Genomic DNA, 15,612 nt, shown 5'->3' with positions numbered 1-15,612 from the left:
AAAAAGCAAACCCTCTTTCATGGATATACACTGTACCTTGTGTGGACCTAATGTCGATAGAATGAGAAGTCGGAAGAAATTGTATTACTGCTCTGAAGGAGCTTGCTACTACTGAATCACAGAAATCCCTTAACATTCAGGTTTTAATGGTAAACTCTTGTAGGACCTCAGGCACAGACAGCGGAGGAACGTGTAGGGGCAGATGTGGACAAGGGAAGGGGGACACCACTCTTGTCGGCAGCATGACTGTGATCACGTGGTGATGCTCGGTGCGGGCCAGAGAGTTCATCAATAAATAAGTGTTGCCAAATAATTTATAGCAGGTAATTGATAGTGTGTAATGGATGGACCATCAATAATAAATCATCTGGAAACAGACTGCTTTTGCTGGCTGAACGTTCAGTGTTTAGTGTGAAGCATAAGCAGAGTGTTTTCCACGTTATTTTTCTACCGACAAACAACGGGAAAATGACGGCAGCGCCGGGGGCCGACCGCGTGCGGGTGGCGGTGCGGGTGCGGCCCTTCAGCCAGGTCAGTGGGGCTGCGGCCTCGCCTGTGGGGCGCGGACTGGGGCCTTCGCTTGGATGTTTTTAGTCACCAAACTTGTATTTAAACTGCTTGCCATTTATGGAGTATTAAACTTATTTAAATGAACTTGTTAAATGAGTAATTTAAAGATCTAAATAATTCAATAAACAGTTTCATTCTTTGTGCGAGTAGCACAATAAAAAAGTGGACAAGAGAAACGGACTGTCAAGTTGATAATTTTCCAGGCCACTGCAGTTTGGTGGATGGACACATGCAGTGTCTGTTCGTGATAAATGTACTTCTTTCCCTGGACAGCAGAGCATAAGCAAAACAATGCCAATTTTGAACGAATGGTTTTAAATGCATTTATGTATAATGTATTTATATAAATTTTTACAAAAACACTGGTTATTAAATTATTACTGCAACATTTACGATAAAATACGGATTTTCTGGGACTTTATAGCAATCCTTGACCTTTGATTACCAACACAGAAGTTGAGTTTTGAGAAAATTCTGGTCAGTCAGCCCGTCTGGCAGACTTCTGACTGCCTGCCGTGGACGAAGCGCCGCACTAGAAACTGAGGGTTCAAAGGCAAATGCCGCGTTCTCCACTCGCGTAGTTTTATGTAGTTTCTTTGTAGCAGTTGGACCACAGTAGGAAGGTACAGTCTTGGCGCCCAGAGAAAGATCAGAGTGGAAAGATCTGGATACGAGTGTGCTAGACAAAACACCTCCCAGGGCTTACGTGACAGCGGACCCCACCGGACCCTGAACGGGGGTGCAAGGTAATGACCACCTTACCTAAGGACTGCTTTCCCCTTTCACACCTGCGCGCTCTCACCCAGCAGTATTTGATACCACCTTGCACATTTTGTATCGGTTCTGTCCCTTAACACTCATTTATACTGCAGAAAACGTTTCAGCAACCAGGTCAGTATATAATTATGTAACTTTATGGATGTCAAAGAATTTGGGGTCAGTGAATTGTTTTGTGCCCCCTACCCCCAAAGGAATGGAAACTATTTTTATATCCTCTGATCAGCACACTGAAAGTAGCCATTCTCTCTTATTATCACTAGAGTAACTCACTGCAAGTTTTAAATCAGTGGATGTACAAGTAGACAGTTACATAGTTACAGAGCCTTTAGGTTCCCGCTTCAAAAAGACTGCATTTGATTCAAGTGCACTCACTGCCCACATCGTTGACGAGCTCAGACTAGAATAGTAAGTGGCGATCGGGAAGGGGGATGGATTCGAGAGATGATTTGGAGGTAGATGGTTCTGGGTCACACCTGGACAGCCTCCTAAGACCTGGATTCTGCCTGCTTTCTAACTCCACATACAGCCTTCTCCTTGTGGGGTCAGAGAACCAACTCTGTGACACTGTCTTTGTTACAAGATTCACTACGTTCTCAGGAGCTTCTGAAGTCAGATGAACATGAGTTCAAAACCTGACTTTCTCACTCGCCCACCGTGGAGCCTTAAGCGAGGTTTTAAGCTACTGAGCCTTGGTTTCCTTACGCGTAAGATGGAGATACGGGCACCTCACAGGGTGCTTGTTACAAAGAGAACATAAACCAGCGAGCAGCACCTGACAACTGCTCTTTAGCTGCAAAGGGTTATTTTTTCACCACGATCTCTCCAACGGTTGAGATATGATTCACGTTTTCTACACTGTACGGTGCGTGGTGGTGATTACGTCCTTGGATACACGTGCCTGCAGAAGCTGTGGGGCCTTTTTATCGCCCCAGGAGAGAGAGTTGGGCCCTTGCTATCGTCCTCATTCGCCCAGCTCCGAGCAACCATTCCTGTGATACGCCCTGTCTCCATTTTGTTCCTGAATGTTTCGTTCTTTTCGATGCTGTTAGAAATGGAATTGTTTTCTGAATTTTGGTTTCTAATTATTCACTTTTTGAATAGAATTAAAATTGATTTCTGTATACCAAGCTTGTAGCCTGCAACTTGAGTGAACTCCTTTAGTTTTAACAGTGTCTTAGTGGGTCCCTCAGCACTTCCTGTTCAAGACGATGTCGTCTGCAAGCAGAGGTCCTTCGTCCTTTCCCATGGATGACTTTTTGTCTTTCTTGCCCAACTCTCCTAGCTGGAGCCTCCAGTACAGTACTGGGTAGAAGTGTCGGGAGTAGACATCCGTGTCGTCTTACTGATCCTAGGCAGTAACGTTTGGAGTGGACCGTTAGGTATGATACTAGTGATGGATTTTTCTGTAGACTTCCTTTATGAGGTTATGTATCATTCTAGTCCTAATTTATCGACTTTTTATGAAAAGGTGTGGGGTTTTGTCATGTGGTTTCTGTACCTGTTGAGCAGTGGCTTTTTGGGTTTCAGTCTTGGCATGATGTATTAATCACAAAATCATTTTAAGGATCCCCAACTTCCGTTTTGGGGGGGTTATATTAAAGATTTTATTTATTTTAGAGAGATGGGTAAGGGAGGGAGAAAGAGAGGGAGTGAAACATCAATGTATGGTTGCCTCCAGCACACCCCCCACTGGGGACCTGGCCTGCAACCCAGGCATGTGACCTGACTGGGAATCAAACCGGTGATGCTTTGGTTTGCAAGCCTGCGCTCAATCCACTGAGCTACACCAGCCAGGGCTCCCCAAGTTCTGTTTACTCCAGTGCAGTAAGGCGACAAAGAGGCGAGTACCTTACAGTTCCCAAGAGAATGCAGCTTGCCACGCAGAGCCACGTGAGGAAGCGTCAGAGGTACGAGGAGCAGAGAATGCCTGGCCCACGGCTGATTTTGGCATCTGCAGGAAGGAATGGCCAGGCATGGTGGGCACTTTCGACCAATGTTTGGATAGTTTAAGTAATTTGGGGGGGCTCTGGGCTATGGGGTGGCCCCTGGTTGTCAGATAACTGGCCCTGGAGAGGCCCTGGAGAGATGCAGGGCGCAGGAAGTACCGGCTCAGTGTGTGCGAGAGTTGGGCGAAGGAGGCGTTCGGCACGTGGACTGGTTGGTGTGCATTGGAGGCAAGTTTTCTTCCTCTAGGAATTTGTTAGCCCCTCAGGGGCAGCCTCTCCCAGCCCCAGGGTGTCAGAACGCCGTACAATATGGCGTGGAAGGAACGCGAGTGGTCCGGTCCCACTGCACCCCTAGGGCAAATCCCATTCGTTCACGGTGTGTGAGTGTCTGTACATGCTGCCGAGTTCCGCTGAGTTTGCTGAGTATCCCTGCATCCATGTGCAGAGGAGGTGATGGGTCTGCAGTGTTATTTTCTTGTAGTGTTACCTGGATTTGGTATCAGAGTTATACTGGCTTCATGAAAATGAGTTTGGCAGGGTTCCCCCTTCTGCGTTGTTTTTTTTTTTTTTGAAGAGTTTATAAAGAATTTCTTTAAATTTTTGGTAGAATTCAGCAGTCAAGCCATCTAGACTTTTCTTTATGAGAAGTTATTTGATTACTGTTACTACTGGAGTCTCTTTGCTAGCTACAGTTATATTCAGACTGTCTATTTCTTAGATCAGTTTCAGTAATTTGTCTTTCGAAGAATTTGTCCATTTCCTTTTTGGTTCGTAGTGTCCCTTTATAATCATTTACTTCTTTACTCGTGGTTTCCTTTAGTTCTGTAAATGTGTTCATAACAGTTGCTTTAAAGTCCTTTCCTGACAAACCCAGCACCTGGTGGCTCCTAGAGCTTCTGTCGCATTTCCTCCCAACGTGTGGGTCTTACTTTCCTGTTTGTTCGCACTCCTTGTAACTTTTTATAGTACTCTAGCACATCTGGGTACTGGTCCTCCCACCCATCTGCTTATTGTTACTTGCTTGTGTATTTGTTTAGTTTCCAACTGGATTATTTGAGTGAAATCTGTCCCCTACCCCCCACCTTTGTTACTCTGGAGGTAACAGGAGGTGTAGCTTGGATATGCCCAGTCCCCCGGGACAAGGGCAGTTTGGGTAGAACTCCTGTCCACTCCTGATCCCACAGGGCTGTTGTGGTGGCTGAAAGCTCTGACGTCAACAATGTCCTGGGACCTAAATTGCTCTACAAATTAATTCAATCAAATGCTGGTTCCTTATGGGAAAGATGTGTTTCAAGACCCATGCTTGACATTTTTCTGGCCCCAGGTGGTTGTCCCTGTGCCCCTGCAAACCTGAAGGCTTGTAACTGAACACGTACCTTGAATCTCTTCCCTCTTTTTATCACAGCCTTCTTGGTTCTTTGGGATATGCTCAGGATTGCATTACTCTTAAGGGGGCAAAGGAAGTCAGTTCCTCTGGGGAGAGATGTAGGTGCTATTCCCTCAGGCAAGACCTCTAAACCAGGGTGCTGGGCTCATGGTGGGGACAGTGGCCAACTGCCCTCTGAGTGACATCCGCTCCAGGTGCCCAGCAGCTGGTGGGGGTGGGACAGCTGCAGCCTCAGACCCTCTCCAGGGGCATCAAGAGCAAGGGTAATGAGCAACCCCCATGTGCTCCCCGAGCTGCGACCAAAGCAGAGTCTCTGTTCTGTGTCTGGGGCCCTGGGGGGATGAGCAAATGCCCGCCTCCCCCACGCTCTCTCCCAGGACTTGGCCACGGCCACAGGTAGGCGAGCGTGGACGGAAGAAGCTGCTATCCTGGTGGCCCTCCCGGGAAGAAAGCCCTGGGATTAGGATCTGGGGAGTGAGGGAGCCCGGGTCCTGGGCTGGCAGGGGGAGGAGCAGAAGGAAGGGCTTGCTTCAAACCCCACAGACTGACTGCCTTCTTACCGAATTTTGGTAGCTGTTGAACATGTTTTCTCACTGGCTGTTTGCTCTTAGGACGATTTCCAGAGGTGTTCAATCCGTGTGTTTTCCTTGATTTTCACTGGGACGAGGGGCAGTGGAAGCTCCCTGCATTGTGATTGTTCGGCAGCTCTAGTTACTGCTGTTAGCACAGCTGGGGGGTGGGTGAGCTGTTCTCAGAAAAGAGCTGGTCCTCACCGTTACTAGAATAACACCATTAGAGACAAAAGGAGTGAGTGGGAAGGCCCTGGCTGAGCTGCTCACCAGGTCGAAAGATTTGCAAAACAGCGTGGATGCCAAGAAAAGGCACAAGGATTGACTCTGAATTTGTAATTCGACTACAGAGGGAGAAGGATGCTGGGAGCGAATGCGTGGTCTCCATGCCTTCCAGGACCACCACCACCCTCCGCGACCCCAGGAACCCAGAGCGCACGAAGACGTTCACTTTTGACCTGGCATACTGGTCTCACAGTGGATTCCAAGTGGGAAGAGATGGTGTGTTGACTTCAGCTGATCCGAGTAGTGAGTTTGCAGGCCAGGTAACTTGCTTTAAAACACACCTTCAATGGAAGCTGTGTGTGTGTGTTTGATGAAGCATTAACAGTGTAACAGGAATTGTTTATGCAAGCACACTACAATACACACTTTCATTTGGGAGTCTGCTTTTCAGTATATTCCCTTCTCATACCCAGAAAGCGCAGCTGCTGCCCAAATCCTTCTTAGGCTCTCGGTCAGTTGGTATCCCAATGCACTGATGAGATCAGAGAAAAAAAGCAAAACTCGTGAGGACTTCTGTTTCATCAAGTGTTTAACGCAGCATGCACCGTAACTTGCTCCCAATTTCAACTGTGGAGACAGGCAAATCAAGGCACTCCAGTGCTGGAATCCAGTGCTCAGAGTAGGGACGAGGTACGGAGAAAGGTGTGCGAAGGAGAGGTGGTCGCTTCAGTCTGGACAGAGCTCATTAAGCTGCTTGGATATGTGGCTTTATAGTTCCCATTAAACCCAGGAAGTTCCATCTATCGTTTCTGCCTCATTCCTTCTGTGACACTGTCCAGGTACATGTATGTGTGACACTGTCCCACGGGTCCTCGAGGCTCTGCTCATTCCGCAGCCCGGCCCCTGATTTTTCGTCTCTGTTCTTGTCTGCCTGCCTGTCTTTTAAAACATTAGCCCAGAGATTGCGATCTTTGTGGGACCACCCCTAAAAACCCCTGTCAAATAGTTCTGACCCCATGAGCACCCCCAAAAGACCTCACAGACCCCACAATGCAGTCTGAGAACCACCTCCTGCCCCCCCAATCAATTAAAAAAATCAAACAGAAGCATAACTAACGAGCCAATTGTGGGGAGACAGAGTTATGAATCAGTCCAAACCACAGCAGGAAAAGAGGTGGGGGGAGACAGATGGAATAAAAATAGAAATAACAAGATAGTAGATTTAATGCCAGCCGTATCAACTATTATCTCAAACAAACATCGTGATTGAGAGGCAGAGACGATCAGACTTGGCAGGAAAAGCAGGTCCTAGTATATCTGTGCACAGAAACCAACTTAAACGTAACCAAGTGGACACCTGTCATGTAGACACTGAGTCACAGAGGCTCCATTTCCACACAAAGGAGACTTCAGAGCAAGGAACAGTTCACGATGATAATCAACTCATTAAGAAGACACACCACCCCAAACAGGTGTGTACCCAATAACAGACCTTCCAAGTCCATGGACCAGAAACTGACCGAAATTGAAGGAGAAATAAACCAGTTTACAGTTGTGTTGATGACTTCATTGCTCCTGTCCGATGAACGGATAGAACAAAGAACAACAATAAAAATATCAGCAGTATCACAGAAGACCAGAGCGACGGCAACTACATCATAAAACCTACTGGCAACCACATCATAAAACACCTGAGCACAGCACTGCACGTGCCTTCAAGTGAACGTGAACTTCATGACAGACTATGTTCCAGATCATAAAACTCGTCTCAATAAATGTAACAGAACTGAAACCATACAAAGGAGGTTTTCTGACCACAATGGAATTAAACTAGAAAGAAAGGAAAGATATTAGGAAAATCCACAGATATTCAGAAAATAACAGACCTTTAAATTATCCTTAGGTCAAGGAATTAATCACAAGAGGAATTAGTAAAATATTTTAAACAGAATAAAAATCAAAATATCTATCAGGATGCATGTGGTTTAATAAAGGATGGCCAGGCCTTTGTGTGCTCTCCCTCTCCAACAACGTGGCAGCCTCAGGAGAAAAAAAAGGCTGAGACGGGGAGGCCGCTGCCTAACAGACCTGCTGGCTGAGGGTGGACCTGCTGGCTGTGTCCCCAAACCAGGCAGCTGGGCTGATGAAACAGGCGGCTGGGAAGGAGATGTTTCAACCACGTGGCACAGTGACAATGACGTGTACAGGGCGCCTCCAGTTGGCCGTCCCAGCCTGTCCCCTGCTCCACCAGCAGTGTGGGCATCGGCAGGACCCGTCCTCCCAAATCCTACGCTGCTTTCCGGGGGCGCCTGCCCATGACATGCCGAGAGTGTGCATGAACGAATTACTCAGGGCGGTGCATTTACCACGGGAGTCCAGCGAAGCGGAGGCTGACAGGCTGGGGTGGGGCTGCGTCTGAGGGCCTGGATTTGCCGTTCCGTGCCCTGAGCCTCAGTGAAGAGTCTCTAGGCAAAGGAACTCAGTGGACGTTGCTGATCAGATTGTTCTTTCGGCCAAGACAGAAATTGGGATTCGGCCAAGCCAGACACGGTCCGGAGGGCCCCGCATGCCCCAGGCAGCTTTGATGACTACCCACCTCCAAGAGGTGACACTAGCCTCGGAGACCAGAGCGGAGAGTGTTGCCCCTCAGACCGGCCTTGTGCTGGGCACGGGGACAGTCGTCGTGATGGGCCACATGGGAATACGGACGGGGGCTGGGATCGCTGTGATGGTGGGGGCAGCAGAGACTGGGACAGAGCCTGAGTCCAGGCCACTGAAGAAGAGGGCTGCTGGTGACCAAAGTCAGTGGGAACGTCACAGTTTGCAAGGAAGCTGTGGGAAGTGATGGGTTATTGTGCACCAGTAACGGGGAAATGGTACAGCCTCCAACAAATACGTGAATGGTTACTTCCTGGAGCAGGGCAGACTCAACACCTCTCATGATTAAAACTCTCAGCAAACTTGAAATAGGAGGGAGCTTTCTAGAAATAGAACTGACTTCCCTGAATTGCACAGGTAGCGTCACATTTGAAGAAGGAATACTGACTGTTTGTCCTAAGACTGGAGATAACGCAAGGAGGTCCGACCTCATCATTTCTACACAACATTTACTGTGGGTTCTAACCAGGGCAGTACGGCAACTGATAGGAAATAAGCGGTGTGCAGGTTAAAAAGACAGAAATAAAACTATTTCGTGTGACATGCAGAATCACATTTGACAAGATTCAGCATCCATTTATGATAAAAACTCTCAACAGATGGTCTAGCAAAGTACCTCAGTGCAATAAAGGCCACACACACACGACAGACCTTTGGCCAGACCACGGTCAGTGGTGCAAACTGAAAGCCTTTCCTCTAAGATCAGAAGCAAGACAAGGACGCCCACTCTCACTCAACATGGTCATTGAAGTCCTAGTCAGGGCAATCGGGCCAGAAAAATAAACAAAAGGCATCTAAATGGGAAAGGAAGAAGTAAAGCTGTAACTATTTGTGGATGACCTAATTTTATATGTGGAAAATAATAAAGACCCCACCAAGAACCTTCAGAAATAATAAGCATAGTAAAGTTATAGAGTACAAAATCAATACCCATGTATGAAAAATCAGGAAGAGAAATTAAGACAACAATCCTTTTTACAATTGCAAGAACAAAAAAAATACCTAGGATTAAATTTAACCGAGGAGACAAAAGACCTGTACCCTGAAAACTATAAGGCTTTGTTGAGAGACACTAAGACATGAAGAAATGGAAAGATATTCATTGCTTATGGGTTGGAAGAGTTAGCATGGCTGAAATTCTCATATTACCTAAAGCAGTCTACAGACTCAGTACAATCCCTACCAAAATCCCAACTGCACTTTTACTGAAATAGAACAAAAGAAACCCTCAAATTTGTACGGAACCACAAAAGACCCTGAATAGCTACAGCATCCAGAGAAAAAAAAACAAAGCCAGAGGGATCACATTCTCTGAAATCAAAATATACTACAAAGCTACAGTAACCAAAACGGTGTGGTCCTGGCAGAAATCAAGAGCCCAGAAATAAACCATTCGTAGGGACAACTAATTTATGACAAGAAGCCAAGAACATAGAACAGAGAAAGAAAAGTCCCTTCAATAAACAGTACTGGGAACACTGGACAGCCGCACGCAAAAGAATAAAACTCAACCCCAATCTTACACCACACACAAAAATTAATTCAAAATGGACTAAACACTTAAATGTAAGACCTGAAACCAAAAATACATAGAAGAAAATGTAGGTGGTAAGCTCCTTGACATCATTCTTGGTGATGTTTTTATGAATTCAACTCCACTTGCAAGGGAAACAAAAGAAAAAATAGACAAACGGGACTACATCAAACTAAAAAGCTTCTGCACAGTGAAGGAAACTGTCAACCAAGTGAAAAGGCAACCTAGTGAATGGGAACAGATACTCGTAAGTGACACACTGGATAAGGGGCCAACGTCCAAAATATACAAAGAATGCATACACGTCAACAATACTAAAACAAACCACCAATTAAACAATGGGCGGAGGATATGAATAGACGCTTTCCAAAGAAGACATCCGGGTGGCTGACAGGCGCACGAACAGGTCCTCAATAGCCCCGACCATCAGGGAATGCAAATCACAACCACAATGAGACTTCGCCTCACACCTGCTACAATGGCACTCACCAACGAGACAAGAAGTGACGAGCGTTGGAGCGAATGCAAAGAAAAGGGGACCCTTGTGCACTGCTGGTGGGAATGTAAACCAGTGCAGCTGTTAGGGAAAACAGTATGGGGGGTCCTCAAAAATATTAAGAATAAAACATATATATAATCTAGCTGTAACATTTACAGATTTCATCTGAATAATACAAAAACACTAATTCAGAATGGTGTTCACTGCATCATTACTTACAATATCCAAGAAATGGAAACAACCTAAGTGTCATCCACAGAAGAATACATAAGAAAAGATGTGATACCTACACAGTGGAATACTACTTGGTCGTAAAAAAGAAGAAAGTCTGCCATTTGTGACGTCATGGATGGACCATGAGGGTATTATGCTAAGTAAGATAAGTCAGATGGAAAATGACAAATACTGTAGGTATTACTCTTTGTGGCATATCTAAAAACTCAAATGTCCATCAAATACATGACACAAACTGGGTGATGCATTGGCAAAATATCTGTAATACAGATAAAACTCAGCAGTGAAAGGAACTATGCAACAACATGTGTGGGCCTCAAAGCACGGCGCTAGGTGAGAGAAGCCGCACCCAGAAGACTGCACGCTGTGCGACGCACTTGAATGCCGACTCCAGACGACACAGAACCATGGCTCTCGAAGTGGATCGCCGGTCTGCAGGGGCTGAGGGTGGGGAAGGGTCTGAATGCGAAAAGGCTCAAGGGAACTGGTCTGGGATTATTAAAAAGCTTTTAAGAATATTCACTGTCGTGGTCACCACATGGCCAAGTGTACACGTCAAAACTCACGAGACTATATAGTACACAAATAAATTTAATGTATATTAATTTTACTTCAATAAGAACAGAATTTTTCAAAAGAATAAAGTACCAAGAAGGTAACAGACTTATGCACCGGAAAGTCTGACGCTGACGACAGGAAGTGAGGACGACACAAAGGGGAAGGTACTCTGTGTCCGTGTTTTAGAATGAGTGTTGTTAAACCGTCCCTACTGTCTAGCCTGGCTGGTGTAGCTCAGTGGATTGAACGCGGGCCTGCAAACCAGAGGATCGCAGTTCGATTCCCAGTCAGGGCACATACCTGGGTTGCAGACCAGTTCCCAGTAGGGGACACACGAGAGGCAAACATACATTGATATTTCTCTCCCTCTCCCCTTCCCCTCTAAAGATAAATAAATAAAAATTTTAAAAAAAATCCTTACTGTCCAAAGCTACATAGTAAGTGGTGCTTACCATAGTAAGTGGCTCTCAGAAGCTGCAACTTTTTAAAAAAGCGATGTATAAGAAAACCCATTCTGCCCTGGCTGGTGTAGTTTAGTGGATGGAGCATGGGCTGTGAAACAAAGGGTCACCGGTTCGATTCCCAGTCAGGGCACATGCCTGAGTTGTGGGCCAGGTCCCCAATGGAGGACGTGTGAGAGGCAACCACACACTAATATTTCTCTCTCTCTCTCTTTCTCCTTCCCTTCCACTTTTTCTAAAAATAAATAAATAAAATATTTAAAAAAGGAAAAGAAAACCCATCTTATCCTAGGCTAACTGGTATAAACAAGAGTGAAGTTCCTATGGCTTATTTCTGGTCACAAAAGCATTGTCACACTTTTAAATGAACAGTCAAAAACATTTCTGATAGTAAACATTAAAATAAATGTGAACTATACAAACATTTAAGAAACGTTAATAAAAACAAGTCAGATAATTCCTTTCCAACACGTGGACTCCAGTTCAGGGCCACTTGTGGCTGCAGCCTGCCCCAGCATATCAGGCAGGACCCACCCGGACAGGACGCTGCAAGGCCACTCACTCAGATGCCCACACTCACCCGGACTGAGACCATGGAGACACGCCAGCTCACCTCACATGCACACCTTCGGGGCGTGGGAGGAAACCAGGGTACCAGGAGAAGACCCATGCAGATGTGGGGAGGACATGCAAACCCCATGCGGACAGTGGCCAAAAGGCAGACTTCCAGTCGTAAGATAAGTCACTCCTGGGGGCATAATGTTCGCTATGGAGACCACAGTTCATCATGCTGCCGTGCTAACGGAACTTATTCTGGCAATCACTTCTCGACATACACAAACCTGAAGTCATTGTGTTATGCACCTGAAACCAACATAATGTTGTGTGTCAATCATCTGTTACTTCAAACACCGTTTTAAAGACAAGAACTGTGCTGTAGAGAAACCTACATTGTCAACAGCTTTTCCCGTCACGCCCCCAAACGGATGACCATCCATTGTTTGTTAACACGGTATTAAGATACAGCAGAGCTGTAGTTTCATGCACCACAGTGAAGGTGAATGTTCCACGTAGCTGATTATGGGATGGTGAGTAGGAAGAAATGAGAAAGGTAGTTCTGACATTTCTTGTCTTAGATTAATATAAGCCAGGCAGACACATAGAGTTGATGTCCTAAAGATTATTTCAAGGGAAAATTGTATAGACAAACTGTAGAGGTAACAAAATTTATTAAATGATTCTATTTTGTAAGTTTTATTTTTAATTTAAAAAATTTTTATTTATCTTTAGAGGAAAAGGGAAGGAGAGAGGGAGAGAAATATCAATGTATGGTCGCCTCTCGTGCGCCCCCTGCTGGGGACTGGCCTGCAACCCAGGCATGTGCCCTGACTGGGAATTGAACCGCGATCCTGTGGTTCGCAGGCCTGCGCTCAATCCACGGAAGTACGCCAGCCAGGGCAATTTTGTAAGATTTTATTTAATAAAATTCTGTATTACTTGTTTGAATCTTTCAGTCTAGAAAAATTGATAATAAACATTTCCCCAAACTTACAGGTAGCACAGAGAAGACAGCAAACTCATCATTTTTCTAAGCTTAGCAACTCCTCCTTAGTTTTAGCTACCAGCTCCCAAGGCGGAGCAGACACCCATTATAGAAACACATTTTTTCCCGCTAAGAGCATGGTCACAATGTCCTCTGGAAAGCCACCGGTCAGATGCCACATTTCAGGCCTGAAGCTTCCCTAATCCTTTAGTGGTGTGATCATTTTCACGCCTACCGCACGTGAAATGAGTAGTGCGACAAACCTGGTGATTACGGCGTATTGTCCTTAGAGATATTACACTATGTTGGTGTTTGCTTCTTTCCCAGAAACAAAAATTATATAAATTATACAAAGGTATACATTGTAACAAAGGGAGCAAGTAATGCTTATTATTTTATAGATATTAGAAAGTAAAGAATACTGTATTCTTTGAAACAGCCTCGAATAAGAGAATTCTCCCTGGCTAGGGCCATGGCCAAGGTAGTAACAGAGTCAAACCATATCCTGTCTCTCAAGCAACTGTGGGCACAGGCAGGTGTCCCTGCCCCTCAGAAAACGGTGCCCCTGTGTGTAGCGGGGGGGTCAGGGAGGCTAGAGAACCACTTCAGAACCAGCAGGTCTTGTGACAAAAGAGCAGAGTTCAGAGGCAGAGGGATTAATGTAGAAATCCTGGGATGCTACTGTTTGAAGAACAGAGAGAAAGTAGAAAACTCTTTGGCCAGTCTCTCCCTCGATGCCTTGAAATTTTTGTATGCTTGCTGAATTTGAAAGAACTAGCCTACTTTCTGGAAAGGCTGTAAAATCTACAAATTCATTAATAATAATAATAATCAGAGACTCAGGGTGATCCCTCATGGTCGGTGTTTTCCAAATTGACAAAACCCTTTAGGTTGCTGGCTTTCTTCTACTGGGTCTACGCCGACGACTCAAGTCGTATTTCACGTAGCTTGTGTGTTGCTAATTAAGGTTGAACTCATCAAAACTAGAATATGTAGGAGGTCCCCAGGGTCCCGTGGAAAGCCTGTGCTGAACCTGATGCCTGCGACCCTCTTCCTAGAGAGAAGTTTTCCGTGACCTGGGCAAGGGAGTCCTGGACAGTGCCTGGCAGGGCTACAACGCCACCCTCCTGGCCTACGGCCAGACCGGCTCCGGGAAGAGCTTCTCCATGATTGGGTTTGGCGCAAACAAGGGCATCGTCCCCAGTGTGTGTGAAGAGCTCTTTCAAGCAATTGAGAACCGGGAGAAAAATCAAGAATACCAGGTATGTGTTATTCCAAGAGACCTTTAGGGAATTTTCCCCCGTTTTGGAAATCCCCCATCCCAAACGGAAGTTAGCAGCATCTCTATTTTAGGATAATGATAAATTTTCATACCCAGATCCTCACTATGTAGTTACAAAATCAAACTGCAGCTAATAAAATGTTGAATTGTCCTGGCTGGCGTAGCTCAGTGGACTGAGCGCGGGCCTGCGAACCAGAGGATCGCGGTTCGATTCCCAGTCAGGGCACATACCTGGGTTGCATGCTGGTTCCTTGCAGGCTAACTACCAGCAGGGGACTCACAACTGGCAACCATACATTGATGTTTCTCTCCCTCTCTCCTTCCCCTCTAAAGATAAATAAATAAATAAAATCTTAAAAAAAAATAAAAATAAAATGTTGAATTGTCTGATTCTATGGAGACAAGCCCAAGAAAATATTTCTAAAAGGCATTTTGATTATCAGAGAAGTGACATCTTTAACACTAACTGGACTTCCGCCAATATCGAGGCATAGGTGGAAACACTGTGCCTTCTCCCACAGCCAAGTTTGAATACAACAAAGGTTTGGAGAACAAAGACACAGCCAAAGATCAGAAAATGGAATTATACAGAAGTCCGACAACTACGAACCGTTCAACGGGGACGGTAAGAGGAATGGAGCCAGCAGCAGAGCTGGGTCGGGCAGGACAGATCCCCCGACCTAGACAAGCAGGCAGCCCGGAACCAGTCGGGGTGTGGGGCAGACTGACCATGGTCACACATTCACGCACAGTGAGACAGACCACACAGGCCCCAGGATGCAAACCCAGTGGTGGGAGGCTGACAGCGGTGGCACACTCAAGTGCAGTGGAACAAAACGCGTGGCCCGGTGACGGTGGTGGCTGCGGTGCCGGTAGGAGCTGCGGCAGCAGGTGGCAGACGGGAAGCCTTAGTCCCTCTTTGACCCCGCCCCCACATACAACATCACAACCCAGTGACTGAGTTACCCTGCTCTAGTGAACACTTTAGGGCTCTGATCCTGCTACTGAACAGGCACGAACAGCCCAAAAGATGGCGCAAGAAGAACTCAAAGTCCCAGAGCCAATAACTAAGTGACCGAGAAATTGCCAGCCTCTCAGAAGCACAATTCAAGACACTGTTTATCAGGATGCTCACAGAACTGGTAGATTATAGTCACAAATTAGAGGAACAAAGTCACAAATTAGAGGAATATATGAAGGCTAAACTAATTGAAATGAAGGGAGATGCACAGGAAACCAATAGTGATGGAAAGGAAACGGGGACTCAAATCAATGGAATGGACCAGAAGGAAGAACAAAACATCCCACCAGAAAGGAATGAAGAAATGAGAATTCAAAAAAATGAGGAGAGGCTTAGGAACCTCCA

The 15,612-nt window shown here is 45.9% G+C and overlaps 1 protein-coding gene across 1 annotated transcript in view; it reads left to right on the top strand.

Annotated features, from left to right (window-relative positions):
* The first annotated feature begins 103 nt into the window (after positions 1 to 103).
* Positions 104 to 15,612, top strand: part of LOC119003256 (kinesin-like protein KIF28P) — a 50,113-nt gene continuing 34,604 nt past the window's right edge. The window contains exons 1-3 of the mRNA XM_037069518.1: positions 104 to 531; positions 5,603 to 5,797; positions 14,023 to 14,226. Of these exons, the coding sequence (XP_036925413.1) occupies positions 469 to 531; positions 5,603 to 5,797; positions 14,023 to 14,226 (462 nt within the window). The 5' untranslated portion in view covers positions 104 to 468. The remainder of the gene's footprint in view (positions 532 to 5,602; positions 5,798 to 14,022; positions 14,227 to 15,612) is intronic.

Source organism: Sturnira hondurensis, unplaced genomic scaffold (assembly GCF_014824575.4).
Source record: "Sturnira hondurensis isolate 20B ecotype Veracruz unplaced genomic scaffold, ASM1482457v3 Scaffold0018525, whole genome shotgun sequence".
Lineage (NCBI taxonomy): Eukaryota > Metazoa > Chordata > Mammalia > Chiroptera > Phyllostomidae > Sturnira > Sturnira hondurensis.
The sequence above is the reverse complement of the archived record's forward strand: the minus strand, read 5'-3'. Positions and strand labels throughout refer to the sequence as shown.